This window comes from Rhinolophus sinicus, chromosome 11, assembly GCF_057876585.1.
Source record: "Rhinolophus sinicus isolate RSI-liver-muscle chromosome 11, RSI-T2T, whole genome shotgun sequence".
Lineage (NCBI taxonomy): Eukaryota > Metazoa > Chordata > Mammalia > Chiroptera > Rhinolophidae > Rhinolophus > Rhinolophus sinicus.
In genome coordinates, this window is record NC_142511.1 from 3,783,677 (window position 1) to 3,799,869 (window position 16,193).

The following is a 16,193-nucleotide window of genomic DNA, read 5'->3' on the forward strand; positions in this document are numbered from 1 at the left end:
CTAATTACTCTAAAAAAAATTCCTGTCATGTCTGCACTGGTTAATTGTTCAGCAGGTAATAATTAAAATGTATTTTGGAGGGAAAATAAGAGAGGCATCAGGAATGCAATGTGTTATTTAAAAGTGAAGAAAGCACACAAAGAAACCAGAGCGGTACAAAAACATTTTAAGAGTGCAGCTGTTATCTGCTGCTGCACAAACCACCCCACTACAAAACAATTTCTCGAGATTCTGTAGGTGGGCTGGGCAGTGGATTCACCTTCCATCATTCACACATCTGCATTTGGCTGTGGGGGAGGGTCTGCTGGGGGCGTGGCCTCTTTCCTTGCGGCCTTTCATCCTTAAGGAGGCCAGACGAGGCTTATGCACAGCCACCCAGCGTCCAGTGTACAGGCCCTTAGCAAGCACCCCCTTGAGGCACGTTTGCTGCCATTCCTTTGGCCAATGCAAGGCACCTGGTGAAGTCCAGTCAATGTGAAAGGGGACCAGACAAGGGCATGGACACCTCACTGGAGGCTGTCCCTATAGCAATCTACCTCTCCCCTGCACTGAGGCGTGCTTTGTAGGATGCGGCAACATGAGATGCTCTCAAAAGAAAACCGACAAAACACGTATGAAAATCGTTCTTTGACATTAAAACTTCTTAGCAGTGGAGAGTGAATAGTTTGGCCAGCCTTCCCAAAACTCAGGCAGGACACAGATTGCTGGAAAACGACCATTTTCACAGAGCCATGCAACAACTATGTTCTTTACACACCTTCAGGCTCTAAACAAAAGCTGCCACAAATATGCATGTGATGAAGATGAGAAGTCAGTACACTGTACAATTGACGTCCTCGGTCGTCCAGTGCTATGGACGCTTGGAATGCTGTCCACCTACAGGAATACGTTTGTAAACTGTATCCCATAGTAACTTATGTAAATATTCCAAAGTGTATTCCTGTTTTCCCTAAGCATATAAAACCCATCCTACAACATCAGCCTTAGGCCAATTTATGTTTTGTTTGCAAGCGTGAAGTGGGTGTTTGCCAGTAGAGGAAGGAAAAAAAGTTTCCTATGAGGCACCTGTAGTTTGCAGGAAACTTCTAAGCCAGGCTTTCCACCGGCAACAATAGCACAGTTATTGGGAGCAATACTTCCACTGGAAAACAGTACCAAGATATTTTTTAAATACTTTCTAAAAGCAAAGATAAATTGACTGGATACTAAGCAATTATTCGTACAAAAGTGAAAAAAAGTGGGGACCCAGAAAAATGAGAATGAACATTGCAATGACTTGACAGCACTGCCTGTCTGGCAAAATCTGAATTTGAAACTGTACTATGTCACTGGGATTGGGGAACAGAACCCCACAGAGGACGTTCCCTAGAATAATTTGGGACCAACGGCTGCACCCCAAGGGTGAGCCAGAGGAACTGGGCCTCACGTGGCCCAGCAGCACAAGCTCCGATCCCCTGGGTGACGGTCTGGAAACTTCCAACTGTGAGTTTCATGGTCATCCGGGTGGCTCCAAATGCCTCCAGAAAAAGTCAGAGGCAAACACAGTTCCTCCCTAGAGGGGATTAACTTCATCTGGTACCTCAAATAATCTACATAATAATACACAACACACATATGTGCATCCATACACATACACTCACGACAATCATCACCAAAGAGAACCACACACACACACACAAAAGGGGGAAAATGACCAACAAGAGGGAGAAGCAGGAGAAACAGCAGAGGACGGATCTGGGCATCACCCGATCTGGACTATAAGGTGTCCATGCCAACGGTGGTTGAAGGACTAACAGACAGGCTACAACATTTCATCAGGAAACAGAAAACTGTAAGTTATACACAGTAAACACGGACATTTGAAAAAGAATCTTTTAGAAGATCTAGTGATAAAAATACAATAACAAAAGAACTAGACACATGGCTTGACAGGAGACTAGACGCAACTGAAGAAAGAACTTTGAACAGATTAAGAATGAAGTACAGAGAAACAATAAAACACGTCAGATAAGAGGGTAGTTTCAAGAATGCAAGTGAAATACAGACACAAGTGAAATTTCAGATGAGGACAAACTGAAAGCGTTCTCTCCCAATGGACACACTCTGAAGGAAATTCTTTTAAAAAAAATCTAATTTAAGCAAAACCAAAATAATCCCAAACAGAAACATAAAAGGCTAAAAGTGGTAAAATCTAATTGAATACTGGTAATGCAAAACAATAATAATGAGTCATTAGGTTCATAAAAATAATAGGAAAAATTACAGAGCAAAACTGGCATATGATTCAGCAAGGCAGAAAATTGAGCTACACTGTTTTAAGGTTCTATTTGCAGGAAGGAAGCTAATGATACTGGCTTACTCCAAGCTTTGATAAATACTCATGTTGTAGTTCCTAGAGTAAGTACTAAAAGTATAGAAAAAGAGTGTACGCCTTTCAAACAATAGAGAAAAAGTGGATTGAAATATCCTCAACCAATCCAAAATAAATCAGAAAAGGAACAAAAATAATAGTAATAAAACAGGACAAAACTCACAGGATCAGATGGCAGAGTTAACCCCAAATATGTTAGTCGTTACAGTAAAAGTAAATGCTATACAGTAATAGATGAATAATATAAAATTAGATTACTGGATTTATAAAAAAAAAAAATCAAGGACAAAAAATACCACTGGATTTAAAACACAGATCAGCATGTTATTCAGAAAGACATATTTAGAATAGCATACTGAAAGTTTGAAAGTAAAAAGGGAAAAAAAAGGCATCCATGCAAACATTAACTATCAAACAAAGCGGACTTTAAGGTAAAAATGTATTGCTAGAGATAAAAATGATCGCTTCATAATAACAAAAGATTCAATTTACCAAGAAGATGTAACAGTTTTAAAACCTAGTGACCCATAGCCTAAAAATGATAACATCAACATGAACACAACTACCAGGAGAAATAGACAAATGACAAGTGGGAAATTTTACCAAAACCTTGGTAATAGATAGAATAAGTGGACCAAAAAAAAGATTGAATATGTGAAGGCTGTGAACAACACAATTCACAAACTTGACCTGACAGACACATACCAACACCTTAACTAACCGAAAAAAATAGAAAAGCAGGAAAGAAGTAAAACAGTAGCAATAGGTACAACAATACCAGTAACACAACATATGTAAATTTGTATGTACTAATCTTACCAATGAAAATCTAGGTTTTCAGGTTGTTGTTGTTTTTAAAGACCTATATGCTGTTTACAAGAGACACACCTAAAACGTTAACATAACAAGGTTGAAAGAAATGGCAAACAAGAACATTTATTAACCAAAATACATTATCAATCAAACCCATTCTACGGAAAGATGGCTAAGTATCTGGAGTACAAAAGGAAATTCAGCTCTGCTCTGTTAACTAACCCGGAGCCCAGTGATAGAGACTTCCAGAATGGGAAGGCAGGATTGGCCCTCAGTTTACAGAGAAAGGAACTGTAATCTCTCCCAGGGAACTTCATAATGGAAAGGCATTTTTCATGGCATTATTTGGGGTGCAGTCGTGCTGCTGTGAGAGCTATCGCATGGACCATGAGACTGTAGATAAGCAAAGATGAGAAAAGGATTGGGGTGGGTTTTCAGCAAGGCCTTGGAAATTGAACTGCAATCTTCCGCTAATGTACTTCAGCGCCCACATTAGCAGCCGAAGCTCAACTGCCCCCACTGGTCCTGGAGGACATGGAGGAGTTTCCCAAAGGGGAGAGCAGAAGGGAACTAGTGTTCTGCTCATCTCCTCCCGCGAGCAGCAGTCCTGGTCCACTCGAAATTGTTAGGCCGACTGGCTGAAGGAAATAAAACTGACAACAGGGATGTGAGGACCCCTGATCCTCATGACTTCTCCATTCCCAGGGCAGAACTCCCTCTCTGCACCCCTTTCAACTGCTCCTCTGTTGGACCATGTAAGGTTCAGGTGTTGTGTGGCCCCGCCTCTCGTCTCTGACCTGCAGGCCTGGAGCCAGGCATAGTCGACAGCTCTTCTGGGGCTTCCACCTGGTTACCCGCTGGGGCTCTGGCCCCCGCGTTCCCTGGGCTGTGGGGAGGTGTAGGACCCTGGGCAGGTGCTCTCCAGGTCTGCTCTGCAGAGCTGCATCTAAACTTGTCCTGTGTCGTTTCCAGATCAACACTGAGGATGAGTCCGAATGGCAGATGCAGCTTTGATGGACAGTGAGGAGAGAAGACGAGAGAGACACACGTGGAGGGCGCCCTGGACCAGTGTCTCCCCTTCACCGGAAGAGCCACCTGCAATGGGAGGGAGGGAAGAGGGCAGGACGCCCGCCTTCCTCCAGACATAACTATTTTCAGTGCTGTAAACTCATTGTTCATTCGTTCACCACATCTTGCGGCACATTCCCGTGAGTAATTTACCATTCTGGGCATCACTACAGCGCTCTTTCGGGGTACAGTTGTTACAAGACCCGCAAGTTTCTGTGTCACAATTTTGCATGTGCTTTTTTCCTTCTTACAACACTCATATTCTTTCTTCAGTTGATCGGTCAATATTTATCAGACAGACGTTATGTCTGTGAATAAGGTCAAGAACAGACAGCGTGCATTACAATCTAGACAAAACCAGTTCTGTCAACTAGATTGAAGGTCATCATTTGGAAACAGGGAAGAAATGAAAAAGAGGAAAGGGTAAATACATTTTAAATTGTTATTCATGAATTCATCCCGCTGACACCAGGGAAGTGCTTGTAATGTATGAGGAGACGTGCCAGGCGCCACACAGACATAAAAATGAATAACCACAGCAAGAGACCAGCGTTCTCCAGGTCCTGTCCATTCTCCTATGATTAAACGCTCCCATCCGTGATTCCGACGGACGTTGGGCTCTGCCCCCCCACCCTGTGACCTTCCACACGTTGCCTAACGTCTCTAAGCCTCAACTTCTTCGTCTGCAAAGTAGAGATAAAAACAACAGTGCCTATTTTTCTTAGGCTGTTGTGGGGCTTAAATAAGTGACCCACACACATCATCTCAACACCGGGCCTGATACAATAACGGCGAACAGTCATCGAGAGCTTGTCATTGCTGCCATTAATCTACTCCCACTCATCTTCCACATGCCTTCCTTCCTCTTCAGACCCAATTCAGGCTCCTTCTCTGATTAAATTTTTTAAAGTTTTTTAAGCACCAAGAGCTCGTCAAGCAGGACAGCGGGCTCTTCCCAGCACATGACATACAACTTCCTGCCCTCTGTGCCTTTGTTCACACCCACTGCTGGGGCCTGCATGCCCCCCACTTCATCCAACTGGGTGGAGATTCAATCCATCTCTCATGATCCAGCTCAAACACCTTCCTAAAGCCCTCCCTGCTCTTCCACAAGGAATGACTTTCTTCCGAGTTTCCACTGATTCCACTTATGGGTCTTTTCTTTCCCATAAGCCAAGTTTAATCCTCTACACCAAGACTCTTCTTATTCAGATACTCTCGGTTTCCAGTTAGACGCGTGTTACAAAGAATGTCGAGGGTGTATAAAACGTTTGTGTTTTTCTCCCCCAGAATATAATCACGGCCTAGCACCATGGGCATCACCTTATGACCCGAGTGAAGGGTAAATCACAGAATATGGTCCACAAAACTCTAAAAATGTCCTACCAGTGAACTGAATCACTGAAAACACATCTACTGTTTAAACAAAACACAAGGCAGAAACAAGAAATGAGAATGTGGTAACAAGACATGTATGATGTTTTCAGAATGGAGAAGAAAGATTATATAATTGCTTTCTTACTTTTCTTTCCTACTGCCCAACTGGCGAGCTGTATACTGATCGCCATAGTCGAGGAGCACCAGTTGTCGAGAAAAGACATTCACTTTGTTGCCTATAAATAAATCTTCCAAGTGCAGGTCATCATATTTGGTCCGCTTTAAAAAGGTGCGATGGTTCTTCACATCATGCTAGAACCCCAAACAACAACACAGTAAAACAAATCATTATCAGTAGGGAATGTTAACCTTATCAATGAGAACTAGTTCTGCATTCTGCTTTATTAAACACAGGTGACATTCGGTTTCATTTTTGCTACAAAAGCATAATTTCTTTTATGACTTCTATGTGTCCTAGTCTGTTCCAGTAATATCATAAAAACTGCAAATTTAACACTTTAAAAAACTCTGAATAGAAAAATTTATTGCCAAATCATTTCAGGAAAAGAGTACCCCTAAAATGCCAGAGAAAATCAAAATTTCTGTTTTCTTGCCTAGGCAAAACCCGAATACCAAATACGTAGGTCTACAGGTAAAGGGGTTGCCAATGAAAGGACATAACGAAATAGGCGGGACGTCTTAGTCCCATCTTCTTCAATTTGGCTTTTTGTAGCGAGGACAGCTTTCAATAATGGTGACATATTTATGATCATGATAATCTTTATCTGTAATCACTTACTGACTATTGTTAATCCAAAGCATGAATAATCCCACTTTAGTTTTTTCTAACCAAAAAATAGGAATTCCTGTCTTGACATTTAAAATGAAAGGCACAAAGCTATCTTCGTGTGTTGGAATTATAATACCAAAAAAAGAATTCCCACTTAACATGTACATATAAATACATTTTAAATACAACTATATAAAAGGCAATCTTATTCCTCTCCCTCTCCCATCTTCACTCCGTTTCCAACTTTCAAGCAAAGAAAGGCTCACTTACCATTTCAACAGATCCATCCCCTGGGTAATATAAAAGCTCATAACGTCGAAAAAGTGAAGCGTTTGGATCATACCACTCGGTAATGAAAACAAATCTTTCACTATGATTCTGCAAGAAAAAGAAGAATTTGAACACTTAACATGTAAAAGGTATACACTCTTGTATAAATCCTACAAATTGAAAACAACAATGACCAAATATGTGGGACAAACCAATCTGTCCCTACTTATTTATTCTAGTGAACGATTCTGCTTGTTTGTGTTATCGACACACCCTGGGAAATATTTCCTTCTAATTTATTCAATAGCCTTAGCTATCTCAAACATGGTTTACCAAGTGCTTAATACTTCACAGCCATCCAGCCATCCGGAGTAAACTGAGAATTCTTGAGAACACAGCTCCGGATCTGACTACTGTAATAATTCAGTACTTCCTAAAGCAAGTTTACATATAAACAACGAATAAACTGCAACGGAAAAAAAAACCAAACAAACAAAAAAAATGTCTGACCGGCTCGCTCACAATTATATAAAGTTTTAACTCTCCTAAATTTAGGAATCTAGCAGTATCGGCATATGGTTGTCGTTGAAATGATGGTAAACATCCTTTCTCTCCTTGGTTAATTTCACATGCTCGCATCCTTTTACAGACATCACAGGAGAATGTTTAAGTCTAGGTCCCCTGAGAAGCAGACAGTTGCCAACATGGAAGAGATTGATTCCTGTAAGAGACATTCTGTGAGGGAAATTTCTAGAAGAGAGAAGGCGGTGGAGGGGGGCGGTCTGGGAGAAGCTGACAGACCTCAAGACAAGCCTGACAGGGGTGCAGGACAGGAAACCCTGGCTCAGTGGGGTCCTCCTGGAATGCCGTGCAGCCTAAGGCAGGCTCAGCAGACCTTCAGAGAGCACTCCAGCCAGAGTCCTCAGAGGACTGTCCTGACTTCAGGACATCTGGCTCCGCTCCCGCCCTGGCTGCCAGCCGTCCTGGTGCCAGAGCAGTGGTGCGTTTCATACCCAGAGCTGGCACCCTTGGTCATTCAAGCTCCCTCTAGTTGGAGGTCTGTGGCTCCACAGAGGATGAAATGACAAACGTAAGTCAGAGACTGGTCCTCTTTCCTCGACTATTAAGCAGGATTTCCCATCATGTATGATACTTAAAATAACTCAACCTCCAGAGGTCTTTCATTACAATAAGCAAATGAGGACATAAGGAAGAAAGGAATCTAGGAATTTTTTGCTAATTTTGGAGTTAGCATTTGATTCTCTGGTCAGAGTGTTTGGATGGGTTCCTTTGATATTAATAATTCATTTAAAAATTCTAATAGAGGTTGCATGTGCAGTTCTGTTAATTATTATACTCATAAACTATACTGAATGTAGTTTTTAACACACTATTTTATTTTCTCACAATCACCCCAAAAAGGACACATTTAAACAATGCTTATTAGTCAAGACAAAATAAAGGTAAAAACCATGACATTGGTGACAGCCTTTTTTCCTTTTTTTTCATATTGATTCCTATGAATACAGCTCTTCTAAGCTTAGGTTTCACTGTGCATTGCACTCCTCTTAATGTATCGTACGCCTTTTTTAATGTAAATTTAAATATATTTAAATTTTAGCTTAAATTTTTTTACTATTTATATTAAAATATTCATTTACTCAAAGGCATTATTGAACTATTGCTGACACTAAAATATATAACATTCCAAATGGAAGAAATGATTGATGGCACATCTAAATGAAGGCAAAGGGCAGGACAGTGAGGCAAATGGCAAATGAAAAACCAATGAGCCCTGGCACTTCCACTGATCCAGGCAGCCCAACCACAAAACCTGCCAATTACACTAATTCTGAGGCAGGTAGTGGCATTTTGCACAATACACTACCCAGAAAACAATTTTGATACAAAGAAAATAAACTGAGAACTACTACTGTGTTTCCCCGAAAATAAGGCCTAACTGGAAAATAAGCCCTCGCATGATTTTTCAGGACGACATCCCCTGAACATAAGCTCTAATGTATCTTTGGAGCAAAGTGTAATATTAAGACCCGGTCTTATTTTTGGGGAAACACGATATTTCTGGCTGACAAAGTAGCTTATAGCAAACCAATGGTATCTTCCAAGAACAACTAAGAAAGTGGAATATGAAAACAAATCAAGAGTTGCGGATCAGCCTGAGAGCAACAGAGATGGGAGACAGTGAGAGAGGCCGCCTGTCTACAAGGCACATCTGAACACGAACACAGACAGCAATCACGAGAAATCAGACGCAATAACTTACAGTGGAAAGAGCAGGGATCATTCTAGAGCTGTACAAGGGCTCTAACAAGGTCATGGAGCCCTTGTCATACGTTCTGGCAGTTGCATGTAAGATGTGCTGGGAAAGGAGTTGCTCAGAGCTAATACCTGATTCCTAGAGAACGGAAACCAGTGCATGGACTAGAAAAGCATCCAGAGGAAAAACGCAGTGGCAGCAGTGACAGGATACAGCCGCGTGGGGTCACAGACACAGCGGATGTCTGTTTGGAAATGGTGATTTCACCTCCATTATTCTGCAGGGTATTTTTGCTGGTTATAAAATTCCAAGTTCTAGAACTCAGAGTTCTTCAGGAATGCATTCTGAAGGACAATGCTTTGGATTCTTCAGCCCCCGGAGTAACCAAGGAGAAGACGTGAGTCGCAGGGCACTACTTCTTATTCCCCTGCCTGATTATTACTACAAGTTCAACATCCGATTCTCTGTTTTTCATAATATAACAAGAAGCCCATGAAATGTGCAGACAGCATGGATTCCTTTCATGTGCAAGGACCTTCAGCAGGCTCGGTACAGACTGGATTGATGGGGGGATAGAAAAAGCTCCCTTCTAGCCTCGCCCTCGGTCCTGGGCGGGCGAGACAGGCCTACAGAGGTCAAAGTATGGATCCAAATCCTCAGATGCTTTACGATCATCCTGAGTTGACAAAAGACCAATACACATGAAACACAGCAAAGGTACAACAAAAACAATTCGGAGATAGGCTGTGTGACACAGAACTATAGGCGTTCGGAGTAATTCCTACAGTCGTCATTACGAGCGAGCAGAGCTGGGAGCAAGCACGGGTGTTCCTGCAAACCTGGGAGGGTGGAGTTTGCACGAAGACATGGAAAGTTCGATACGTGATATGTTTCCATTTTAAAAACAAAGTGAAAATAGTGGATCATTGAGCTGGTGAGCACATTGAACAGAGGAATAAGATCACGAGACTAATATATAAGTCATATTCATCTTAATAGCAATCCAAGTGTCCATTAATGGATGGATGGATGAACAAAGGGGGCTATATACAGACAATGGAATATCATTCAGCCTTAAGAAGGAAGGAAACTCTGACATAGGCCACAAAATGAATGAAACTTGAGGATATAATGTTAAGTAAAATAAGCTAGTCACAAAATAACAAACACTGCATAATTCCACTTACACGAGGTCCCTAGAGTTGTCAAAATCGGAGACAGAAAGTAGAATGGTGGTTGGCAGGGCTGGGGTAGAGAGAAACAAGGAGTTTTTTTGTTTATTTTTTATCGGTTCTAGAGTTTGTGTTACAAGATGAAAGAGTTCTGAATATGGATGGTGGTGATGGCAGTAAAATACCATGAATGCATTTCAATACCACTGAACTGTATACTTAAACTGGTTAAGACGGTAAATTTTATGTTATGTGTATTTTACCACAATAAGAAGAAAAAAAAGATGGGGGAAATAAACAAACCACAGATGATCAGATACCCCATTCATGCACTCATTTATTCATTTGCCAACAGCTTATCTGGTGCCAAGCCCTGTGGAACATTCTGTGATTCCAAGAAACCGTCCCTGACTTTAAGGAGTTCAGTAATGTGAAACCCAAATATGCAAACAATCATTACAAGTCACTGTGGCAAGAACAACAACAATGGTGATAAGTAGTGAGCTAGCACTTTCTGTGAGGTCCTTGCTATGTGCTAAGACGTTGTTTATCCAAACAGTATTATGAACGAGATGGCATTATGATCTCCATTTTAAAGATAACGAAAGTAAGGCTCAGGTAAGTTAAGAAACCTGCCCAAGGTGACATAGCTTATAAACAGGAGAGTCCAGGCAGCTTGATTCCAGACCCCACGTGAAAAGAGGCTTTGAGGAAGGCAGGACCAAGCAGTCGACACATGCTGCTCTGCTTGCTCGGTCTCCAGGACCTGAAACTAAACCCTTTCAATTAAATTGCCCGGTAACACAAATCAGCTCTTAGAAAGCATCATGACAACAATAAAAATCGGGCCAACCTTGTCAAACTTGTCCATGCGTTAAGGAATGTATGCTGCACTGTCTGATGCTATTATTTCAGGAAAAATTACTTGACAATAGGCAGCAGAACATTTCTGTTCATACAAAAGTACTCCCTTGCTTAAATCACACCAAAACGGACTTATATACTACATCATGGAGAACAGTCTTGAACTCACTAGAAATCTGATTTTCAGAATTTGCATGATTAAGAGTCAGAAACTGGTCTGAATCTATTTAAGCCAATTATATGCTTCTGTGTGACTTCCTAGACAACTGAGTCAAGCAGAGAGATGAGAAAGCTGACAGCTCAGCGGGCTTCTAGAGTTGGATCTAAGTGTCTGCATGCTCACGGCCACCTGGAATGACATTATAACAGAACCCCACAGGATATGAGAACCTGCCACCTCCAGCCAGCTGCTTCCAGTGATGGTTAGTGACCCATGGCTTCCCGAGGACAAACTTCATGTTGCCTTGAACATTCTGAGAACCCAGTGGTTCATTAAAGGTTTATTACCTGACATCCTGGGCAAACAAACAGAGCAATTCCTGTTGCTTTCCTTAGATGCCACAGTGATAAAACAGCCACCAAAAGGTGTCTATTTTCCCATGACCACAGGCTCAACTTGAAGCAGTAACTTGCTTTGTACTAAACTTTTACCAAGTCGTGCTCCTCCAGGGATCCTTTCAAGGACCAAATATTTCCCTTACATTGGGTTGTGTCAAATATTAACTTTCCTCTGGTGTGGCCAGAACCAGTTTTGAGCCTGTCCAGATGGTTCTCAGAGGGCTACTCCTCCCTCATGAACCCACCTTGAAAGGCAAACAGAGGCGAGCTCAAGGGAAAAGGGACTTCTGGTGGCGTTCGAGCTTAGCGTTTCATGCCGATAAAGTCAGACAAACGTATTACATTGACAGGAAAAGGTAGGTGAATTATTAAATTCAGTTAATTATCCCATTCCATTTAAATTCTTTAAAAACTAAGTAAAATTGTTGCAATCACTCTTATCTTTAAAAAAAATTACAGTTTAAGGCTAAATGTCTTCTCCATTTGTGAAAAATAAGACGTGCAACGTGAAGAGTCCACATATTTCCAAGATTGTATTTTCTTTAAAAAAAAGTCATTTCAGATGGTATCTCAGAAGTAGAAGGCACCACTGTTTGCCTTTAACAGAAAAAAAGTCTATGATGCAGGACACGGACTGCAAACTCTTGTTTCCCCACCTGGGACACTTACGTACACACTTTCCACTTCATTCCTGCTAACTTTTGTTAGAGCGAGAAATGCCATGAAAGAACCATTTCCATAGGATAAGTGTAAATCAGGAAACTGATCAAACTGGATGGAATTATTTTAAAAGGCACATGTCCAGTTTCAAGGGAAGAAAAGGCTTTTTAAAGCTTTTTCAGCTTGGGCCCTTACTGATCCCTTGAAAATCCCTCCTCTCTGCCTTCTGCAGATCACGAGTGTAAACTTAAATCCACAGGTTGCCATGTAAAAACACAATGCCACACACTGACTACCAGGCGGAACCTTCTCTCTGAAAAGCCAGGCTGAACTTTGCTTTAGGTATTTGAAGGAAAATGCAATCAATTATTGTGAAGTCTTCCCAGGCCAACACTAGCCAACGGATATTTCTGCACTTGGAATTCGATTTTCACAGCATTTCAGAGATCAAAGGGAAATTAATGATAAGGAAACAGAAGGTCAAATAAGTCAAGTGACTTGGCAAGAGTTTTGTGACTTGTTAAGTGGCAGCACTCAACAGAGACCCTTGTTTCTCGATGGCCAGAGAGATGTTCCCACAGTAGGACGCTGGGTTGTCAGATGTGGCAGGTTTGTGCATGTCTACTTCACTAACCAAATTAGGAACTTCTGGGGGGCTTGAAACTGCACCATTTCTTTCTTTTGCAACTCAGAAGTGAAATTCCTAGTCCTGAGACCTTAGGAAAAAATCCAATAAATATTTCCAAAATAAAGATCTAGAGGAGTAAATAAACACATTCAGCACTAGATCTTGATAAAACAGCAAAAATCCATTCTTCAAGGAAAAAAAAAACCCAAAACCCAACACTCATTTGTCTGTACGTCTGTTTATTTCTATTTCCATAAAAATTCTGAAAGAGGAGGGTATCTTCTTGACTTTTTTAGGTAAGTAGGGCTTCTCTGACTAGCACCCTAAAAAAAAAAAAAAAAAAAAACATACTCGATAAAGCATTAAGAAACTCCAGGACAAGTGTTATCCTTCAGGGACCACTTGTCAACAATTCACTGAACCATAATACTCTGAAAAGAGAAATGATTCTGACGTGAAAAAGAAATACAACACTCAAAACAACAAAAGAAGACAACAAATGAAAAAACAAAAACTCATAGACACAGATAATAGTTTAGTGGTTACCAGAGGGAAAGGGGGGAGGAGGTGGTAGATGAGGGAAACGGGATCAAATATATGGTGATGGACGGAGAACTGACTCAGGGTGGTAAACACACAATGTGAGATACAGATGATGTAGTACAGAACTGTACACCTGAAACCTATGTAACTTTACCAGCAATTGTCACCCCAATAAACTTAAATTAAAAAAAGAAAAAGAAATACTGGGTCTAACTATAGTGGCAAGAGAATACTTAGGTAATATACACTATTAATTTAATATTCAACTAGAAAACTGTTACTGGGCTAGAAAACATCTGATAACACGGTAAATTACAAAATAAATGGTATCTTTAATTTTTTTTGACCCAGATAGCTGTTGTCAAGGTCACGAGTATACCAGACCAACTCCCATTATGCCTTCATCACACAGCTACTGAGCCACCGGGCCTGGAAGTGGGTGTGTTTGCCATTTTCCATTTGTCCCTGCAGACCTCCACTCTGCTCTTCTTCAACCTGCGCTGCATTTGGCCAGCCAACCTGCATGACCTTGACTAAAGGACTCTCTTGCCATTGGACTTGCATAAGGGTCCAGCCAGTAGGAAGCAGTGGCTGAAGATTAAAGGAAGAAGCATGAAGTCAGGACATGTTTTTCTCCCAACTTCTTCCCTGCCAGATCGCGTCAGTCAGTTGCTCCCCTCTACAAAGATGGCAGCTCCTGGTCAGTCCGCCCTTCCATTATATTCTCTGGTAGCTCTCCCCCTTTGCCGGACAGGCCTAGAGGTAGGAATGGCTCCCAGCTATTGCCAACCCCTCCTGTCCTACTGAACCGTCCATTGTTAGTCTCTCTTAACTCTGCCCACCCCTTTGTAACTAGACTCTTTAGTAAACTTTTCAATGATCCCACTGAGTATACCATGTCTATGCCCTGCTAGGACCCAGAACGATACTTTGGAGCAGATACTCACTTCCTCACACTGCCAGCTCCAGATCATTTTCACTGGGGAAGGAGGGAACCTTTGGTCACTCATGCTTTTGTTGTCATATCTACCGTAAGAAGGCTAACCTAAAGTCACAAAGATTTATTTCTACGTTTTCTTCTAAGAGATTTGTAGTTTTAGCTCTTTAGGTCTATGATCCACTTGGAGTTAGTGTTCACTTTAGGGTCTAATTTATACTTTTGCACGTGGACATCCAACTGTTCCAGTACCATTTGTTGAAAAGACTACTATTTCCTCACTGCATGGCACGGGCATTTTTGTTGAAAATCAACTTACGGTAAAAGGTTTAGTTCTGGGTTCTCGATTCTTTCCCACTGACCTGGATGTATAGCGCTGTGCCCTGACTACATTGTCTTGATTACTGGGTCTTTATGTGCACTTCCCAAGTACTTGTTCTTTTGAAGCCATTGTGAATGGAACTGATTTCTTAATCTCCTTTTCAGACTGGTCACTGTAGTACATAGAAATACAACTGATCTTTATATATTGATCTTATAGTCTTCCACCTCGCTGAACACATTAGTTATAAGTTTGGTGTTTGGTGTTTTTTGTTTGTTTGTTTGTTTTTGTAGATTCCTTAGATTTTTTTACATATGGGGTCATGTCATCTGTGAATAAAGAGTTTTACTTCTTCCTATCTAACCTGGATGCCTATTATTGCTTTTTTTCTCGCCTGGCTGCAATGGCTGGAACCTCCATTACAATGCCGTGTAACAGTGGTGAGAAAAACAATGAGTCTGAATATTTCTGAGGATCAGTCCTCGCAGAAAATACTGTGTGCACGGTCAAGAGATGCGGATTCAAGTGGCTCTAAGCACGAATGTACCTCTGTGAAAGTGGTGAAAGCGTGGATGACGGACGTCAGCGAGTGTTAGAAGTCTGACCCACCAGACAGTCGATCTGAAGAGCTGCAAGGAGGGATGATCATTTCTACCTTTTAGAATGCTTTTACCTATATGATCCCACGTGACTCATGGGCTATTTTAAGTTAGTAGTTTACTGTCTTGGGTTTTCTTTAAATAACGTAAAGGATATTTTGGTGGAATGACGGGTTCTAAAAAAAACTATTTTCAAGTGTAATCCCAAAGGAGGGCATTCTGTTCATCATGCAGGCGAAGTGTCTTTGACTTTATGAAAAATAATCTGTATACTGGGTACTCTGTGCTTTCTAGGTGGACAGTATTCATATTCCAAATCAGTGTGATTAAAATTAATAAGAAATAAAATCCATAAGGGACCTGTTTCTGGAAACCATGTGTCCGACGGTGGAGGAATGCCCTCTAGTGTTCAATGTGGTATCAGCATATCCACACCTCAGCCATTTTACAAACAGCCCTCCATTTCAGCCCTGTAATTATATATGAAATCATAATAATTTTACAGAAGCCCTAATAGAATATCAAAATATAAATTATGACTTTTTGAAGACAAATTGGAATTACTCATATGCTCTAGAAATTCAGTTTTCAAAAAGGAAGTAAACAGTCTTCACTTCTCTCTATAGCCACAAAAAAGCAGAAGAAACTTATTCCGAAAAATTTTTTAAAAATTTGAACACCTTGGCCCCAATTGCAGTAGACTAGAAAGAGCACGGGTTTCCAGGATAAACAGGTTCAAATCTGAGCCCTGTCACTTACTAGCAGCATAACCTTGGGTATTTTTTTTTTTTTTTTGAGTTTCCTTATATGAAAAGAACTTAATATACAGTAGGCATTTGATAAATGATAGGTATTAACTATTAAGAAAAATAAGTTTCCTATTGTGATTTATAAGTTAATAAGTTTCTGTTGGTTTTGAATATATCCAGTCAGTAGGGTTTCA

At 41.0% G+C, this 16,193-nt stretch overlaps 1 protein-coding gene and 1 long non-coding RNA gene across 2 annotated transcripts in view; one reads left to right on the forward strand and one right to left on the reverse strand.

The window, feature by feature from the left end:
- NME7 (NME/NM23 family member 7) overlaps window positions 1–16,193 on the reverse strand; it is a 107,613-nt gene that overhangs the window by 78,071 nt on the left and 13,349 nt on the right. Inside the window, exons 5-6 of the mRNA XM_088801827.1 lie at window positions 6,690–6,797; window positions 5,775–5,941 (exon numbers count right to left, since the gene is read on the reverse strand). Coding sequence (XP_088657953.1) covers window positions 5,775–5,941; window positions 6,690–6,797 — 275 coding nt within the window. The remainder of the gene's footprint in view (window positions 1–5,774; window positions 5,942–6,689; window positions 6,798–16,193) is intronic.
- On the forward strand, window positions 11,274–15,910 carry LOC148756607 (uncharacterized). The gene is made up of 3 exons (XR_016022805.1): window positions 11,274–11,917; window positions 13,744–14,092; window positions 15,090–15,910. It is a non-coding gene; the product is annotated as an uncharacterized LOC148756607 (long non-coding RNA).